This window comes from Nannospalax galili, unplaced genomic scaffold (genome assembly GCF_000622305.1).
Source record: "Nannospalax galili isolate Female #2095 unplaced genomic scaffold, S.galili_v1.0 scaffold27, whole genome shotgun sequence".
Lineage (NCBI taxonomy): Eukaryota > Metazoa > Chordata > Mammalia > Rodentia > Spalacidae > Nannospalax > Nannospalax galili.
Genome location: NW_008357993.1, coordinates 2,604,942 through 2,611,423, shown reverse-complemented (window position 1 = coordinate 2,611,423; position 6,482 = coordinate 2,604,942). Strand labels below are relative to the sequence as shown.

Below are 6,482 nucleotides of genomic sequence, written 5' to 3'. Positions count from 1 at the left end.
TATATATATAAATAATAAATACTTTATTTTAAGAGGTTTTACTAAACAATATTAACATGTAGGCAAGCTGGGGTGTGGTGGTGCACTTGGGTGCACTCCAGCACTGGGAAGCTGAGGCAGTCAGGTTTCTGTGAGATCAAGCCAGCCTAGGATGGTCTACATAGCATGTTCCAAGAATTCTGGAGCTACATAGTGAGAACCTGCCTCAAAACAAATAAACAAAACAAACAACAACAACAACAACAAAAACATATGTAGGCAAGACGAAATCTCAGTCTTTAGAGATCATAGGGGAAACAAAGGCATGAAGTTACTTAACCAAGTACCTTAGGGATCATCTCACTGGATGCAATGGGGATCGGGGTAGAAGTATAGGTGGATGGGCCCAATGACTGTGGAACCCGGGAAGAAATAAATTTATTGTATTTCATTGCTGAATAAATATGGTTTAGGGATGCAGACATCAAGCCAGGGTGTGTAAAATATCACAAATCCTTGCTTTAATGTTTCTTTGGTGTATTGATGTTCTCATTTTCAGGTGGGCAGTGGTTATTCCGATGAGGCAGCCTTGATCCTCCACAGAAAAGGATTTGACTGCCAGTTCTCCAGTCGAGGCATGGGGCTGCACTGCTCTACTTCTCAGGGAAAGGTAAGCTAAAAGGTTATGCTTACTAGTTAGCACAGTGTGCTTTGAGATCCTCACAGGAAGATGATCTGTCATTGCCTCTTCACTTACTCATTCCTCTCAGCCTACAAGTCAGCCAGTTTCCTTATCTCCAGAAAGCACTCACTGCCTTCAGTCCTGTTCTTGTTGTTACTGAGATGCATGGCTGGAATCTGCACATTTTGAAAGCAACGTTCCTATTGTGTCCTTGATCTTCCATTTTGAAACTGCAAAGCATCTTGCAAAGCTCCTTTGGGCCGCCCATGCTCACATACTATGTAATCAGCCATGGTATAACGCAAGTTCCATGGAGGCCAAAAGTTTTAAAATAACTGAAACTGATTGGCATAGCAGTAAGGAAATGATGGTGTAAACATTGAGACTGTGGTCAATGAAATAATTGAGCACAATCCACATGCAGCTGTGCAGAGCGCCAATCAGTTGATTCATCTTGAGAAATAAAATGTGTGTCTGGGTATTCTGATTGATCCAGATTTGAATATGAGTCAACACTGTGCAGACCAAGTAACTCTTTAGTCTGCACCCTGATGGTTGGCTGCCTGTTCTTGATTTCTCCTCAAGTTGGACTTCTGGCAGTTTGATAGGCCTCCAGTCTCCTTCCTCTAAGTGAAGTGGGACTCAAGGCATCTAGGATGCTTCTTGCACTTAGCCTGTTCTGCCTACCTAGCAGCTCAGCTGTGCCAACTTTCTGCCAGATCACAAAGCCACACCATACAACTGACTCTAGTAGTCTGGCCCCAACTTTACAAATTGGTATGTGTGCTAAGGTATGAAAAGAAAGGACAGTCTGGTAGGGACCTAAATACACTTGGGTGGATGACTTTACCCCACTTTCCATGCCATTGTGTGTGTTTTTTCCCCTCTCTATTATATTCCACCTAGTTTCCTTATCTTCAGAAAGCACCCACTCTGCCTTCAGTCCTGTCCTTGTCATTATCAAGATGCATGGCTGGAATCTGCACGTTTTTGAAGGCAGTATTCATATTGTTTCTTTGATCTTCCATTTTGAGACTGCAAAGCATCTTACATCTTCTCCCCCTCCTATTCTCAACTCCTTTGGGCCCCCCATGCTCACATACTATGTAATCAGCCATGGTATAACTCAAGCTCCATGAAGGCCAGGAGAAGAATATATAGGGCTACTCCTATATTTCCACTCTATTAGCGATGATCTGAATATGTATGGTGAGTCTTTTAGTATTAAGGCATTGAATCTAAAGGGGTGTAATGGGGCATATAACACAGAGACACACATTAGGATAACCTGGCAAGGGTGAAAACGTATTTTCCCAATAACTGTAGATTGAGATCAGCAGTATCATGATCCTTTGTTGTAACTGGCCTGTGTCCTATTTTTCACCTTTGTTGAAAAAGAAAAAATAGTGTAGAATCACCAATATTAGGTTTAAATATTGGCCAAAAGAATCAGATGATTCTCAAGTCCTCAGGGACTATGGGGACCCGTAAGCTCATAGATTTCCATCCCCATGCAATATCAGAAGGGGTGTAGAGTGATGACCTGTGGCCACAGGTCTCTCCAGGGATACTTCATATGTTCTGCAACGTCCCTCCTTCATCTTCCTTACATGAGAACTGCAACATATAAATATATTCCTTTCCATTCTTTTTTTTAAACTGAATTTTTAGATATGCTACTAATCCTCTTTCAGGGTTGATCTAAATATGCAAATTTGTCATTGACTTTTTTAGATGCCAGTACAGAAACTTTTTGGCAAGTTTGCTGTGGAAAGTCTCATTCCTTCATCGTTATCCTTGATGCATTCACCTCCAGATGCCCAAAATATAAGTGAAATCAGCTTGAGTCCTATGGAAATCAGCACATTTCGAATCCGATTGAGGTGAACCTGACCTTCAGATTTGAATTGAGAAGCATTGGCTTTTTACCTTTCTTGATTTAAAGTGCAATAATGAAGCACATTGTTTTAGCTTCTGGCTACTGTGAGAACATGAATTCTGTGATTTTTTTTATTATTATTATTACCAGTATAATAAGAAAAGAAAAAGAAAAAGCCATGCTATCAACCAGATTTCTTTTCAAAGTTTGTCCCACAAACAATGACTGTCAGTGTGAATTGATGCAACAAATGAAGAACTATTGAAAGACAATCCCTCAACAGACTGTATCTCAGGTTAAATGCTAACTAATTATGTTTGCGTTGGGGGTTGTGAAGAGATTCTTAATATTCACATCGCTGATCCTTCATTAATTTTATAAAAATACCTATTTGACCAAAATGGGGTTGAGGGGGGGCCGAAGTTGGTGGGTAATAGCTTAGTGGCCAAAATGGTTGTAATCATTGATCATTGATAGAAATTTTTAAATTTTCGTGTGTTGAAGTATGTGGAAAAGTGCAATCCCTCAACCTTTATGATAAATGTAATTGATTTTCATGCCTTTTCCTAATGAACCTCTTGACTGTCCCTTTCCTATCCATATATTTCCAAAAATAACTGATTTTTGAATCATTCGATAGTAGAGAGAGGCATATTTTCATTACTTGACAATGTGGGATAGGTGCAATTTATTCCATTGTCACTAAAATAGAAGAAGCAATTCCATTGGTACCGTAAATCTATTTTAGGTACCACAAGGTGTCTTTATACACAGCTCATTTGAATACAGGTGTTCTGAGGCGGGGTTTTCTATTTTTAAATTACCATATCAAAATAAATGTGCCTTATTTTTTTATAAGTCTTGTTAAATCTTTTGGTGTCCATATTACTGTTCGGGAAAGGGGGGATATTGGGAGGCTGGGGCAAAAGGGTGGGTACTTTCTATGACACATATATTATGTAATTTTCGCCTGATAATGCTGGCCACATTCTGATCTGTTTCATTAAATTTGTGGTGGTGTTACTCTAAACATTTTGACTATTTGAATGTACTGAGATGTCAGAAAACAAAACAAGGAAGAAAAATATTGTTAATTAAAATATGCTGCTGCCAAGGAAACTGCAACTTGAAGCAAGGATTTTGTAATACACAAGATCCAGATACTGTTTGCATTTCACAGTAGTTAACCATATTGAAGAAAGAATGCTTTAAAATAGACTGTTTTGCAGTCCACCATGTGTAGCTCATCTTGATGTATCTTGCTAAAGAACATGTCTGTTCAGTCAATTCCAACCTTCTCTATGTGCTAAACTCAAAGTGTTGTTCTAAGCCCATGTGCCATCATAGAACTTTTTAATAAAGTCTCTTTAGGATCATTATTTCCTTAATATGAAAATAACAATCACATTCAATTTCAGCCTAGAAAGGATGTTTTGGGTCTGTACAGTTTTGAAAAATTATTTTTGCTGTGCTAATCTCATTTAGTATTGTCTGACTTTAAACTTGAGTTTACCTCCCACCATTCTGATACCCTTACAGAGAAAACAGTTTCTGTCTCATGCATTCTGATTATCTTCTGGATTTTTCACTCAAGATGCAGCTCCTATGATCATCGTTACATTAAATTCATAAACTCTTTGCCTTTAACCATTAAAGAAACAATACCAGTGTTGACAACAGTATTTCAAGGGGGGTAATTTCATGCAATAAACATGTGATGTCCATTTCGTTGCTCATTTCTGGGAAAATAAGCAACTGAAACACAATAAAAAACACTTCTTTCTGTGGGCATCTACAGACTTTAGGATTGCCGGAGCAGATCCCAGGAATTTGATGAGCATCCTCGTTGCATCTTAAATGTACACCTTCCTGTGGACATTCACTGTGTTCTGTGGTTAAGTGGGTATACTTAACCACTCTGGAAATTCTGATCAGATGAGTGAAAACTGATGCAATAACCATGGCTTTGCCGCTGGGTGTTTGAGGTAGACCTGCCCCTTGTTTGTCAGGGTTTGACCTAGTGTGTGCTGTTACCACCAGCTGCTCACAGGTGAAGCAGAAATTCTCTTTAACCAGCAAGTTTCTGCTTTTTAAAGTTATTTTCAGAGTACAGTATTAGGGAAGTGAAGAGAAGATACCCTGTTTTTAAAGCTTTGGGCGATGGTCATAAACTGACTAAATAATTGTGTGTTTGGTCCACACTTCAGCCATGATCTCGGTGGTGTATTTGTTTGGTTAGATTTTATTACATTTGTTGTCACAGATGTTCAATGGACCAGGTAGTTCCATCACTGCCCTCTCCCCACTTTGAGATTTTAATTTGGTTTTACAAGTGTATTGTTCAAAACTCAGCATCCTTGTTTTCTACAAATATTGATTAAAATGCTGTAAGATGTTGTAAAGCATTGTAACTACCATGCCCTGTCTTTGTTGTGCTTGTGCTGAAGTGTCTTCACATTCCTTTGTCTAGAAGAAAATGTTTACTTTCATTCTGATTATTTTGCTCACCTTGGAATCAACAGGTTTTGATATTTTTCTCTTGGAAGATTTTTATATCTTTTTAGGAATATGTAATATAAGATCTCTAATAAACAATAATCTTATCCTGTGCATGGTCTTTTAGAGTGCTTAATCCTGTTTTGTTAACAGATACATGGGCACATTTGTAGCACAGAAGTAGAGTGGAGTACTGAGGGCCTGTTCTTTGTTCCTTCATGAAGGAATCATCTTTCTTCAGCCCAGCTTAGTAGAAAAGGTACTTCTATGAAGCAGGTGTCAGGACCACCTTTGGATTGAAGTCTGGACACCTTCCCACAGGCAGATAGCTCCATCTTCAGCCAGCTAGGAGATAGGGAGATGGTGGTCATATTTCATGTACAGTCTGAACAGGTCAGAGTCAAAGAGGGAGGTAAATCAGATTAAGAAGCTAAGAGGGTCCCTGTAAGTTGATCCAGAAAATAGGGCTAGTAGAAAGAGGATACTAGGGATGACTGCCCTCCCCTTGGACCCCCCAGTCCAAGCTAGTATATAGCTGTAGTGGCTGGGGGACAGGGGAATTCCTTGAAAATTTGCCAGTGGGGAAGAGTAACGGGTAATATCCTGGAAGTCTGTACATGCATGCTGACTGAAAAACTTGGGCTTATTTCTGATACCATGAAGTAGAGAGATTAAATAATTTATAATATGTATATACAAATGTGTACCAAGCTAGAAAAAATAAGTAAAAGATTTCACAGGGAAGTAATGAAAACGAAGTCCTTGGCTCCATGTATTATCAACATGATAAAATAATTTGTCATAAAATTGATAGAAATCTTTGGTTTAGCTAGACATCTGTTTATAACATCCTACAGACTTTGACATGAAGCCAGCTAAGGCAATTGTGATTTGGAATGGTTGGATCAAAGCACACAGTAGAGAAGGAATTACAAGTGGCATGTAACTGTCACAGAGCAGAGCACAAATGCCTCAAGCGGCTATAATGAACAAGAATCCTTCAGCATCAATGGGCTTAATCTAGAGCGATGTCCTCAGTAAGTATTGTTCATGGGTAGAGAGCACTCCAAATTCAGCAGTACCAATGTGAGGTGCCCTCCAGGTTCTGACTTCATCTCTTGATTTTGCTTTCCCTGCATTGTCCTCATTTCCAGGTTGTCTGTTTGATGGCAGCATCCCCACCAGAAGATTCAGCCCTTTCTCCATCTGAGGACCTCAGTAGAAAGGGCACCTTTATCTAACTGTTTTTAGTACATATTGTGTAGTTAATGGCATTGACTCTCCTCTGACAAATGTGCCAGCGATTGCAGTGAGGACATGGAGTTAAGAATCACATAGGCACATGGAAGAGGCACCCTGTCCACAATCCATGGGAAATGGTATTCTACAACCAGGGAAATGGAATTTGGTTGATAAGGGTGCTTTGGATGGGAACTGGTGCTTTGG

The 6,482-nt window shown here is 39.4% G+C and overlaps 1 protein-coding gene across 1 annotated transcript in view; it reads left to right on the top strand.

Moving 5' to 3' along the window:
- The window catches only part of Man2a1 (mannosidase alpha class 2A member 1), a 196,963-nt gene extending 191,813 nt beyond the window's left edge, over positions 1-5,150 (top strand). The window contains exons 21-22 of the mRNA XM_008856011.2: positions 539-649; positions 2,396-5,150. Coding sequence (XP_008854233.1) covers positions 539-649; positions 2,396-2,548 — 264 coding nt within the window. The 3' untranslated portion in view covers positions 2,549-5,150. The remainder of the gene's footprint in view (positions 1-538; positions 650-2,395) is intronic.
- The last annotated feature ends 1,332 nt before the right edge of the window (positions 5,151-6,482 follow it).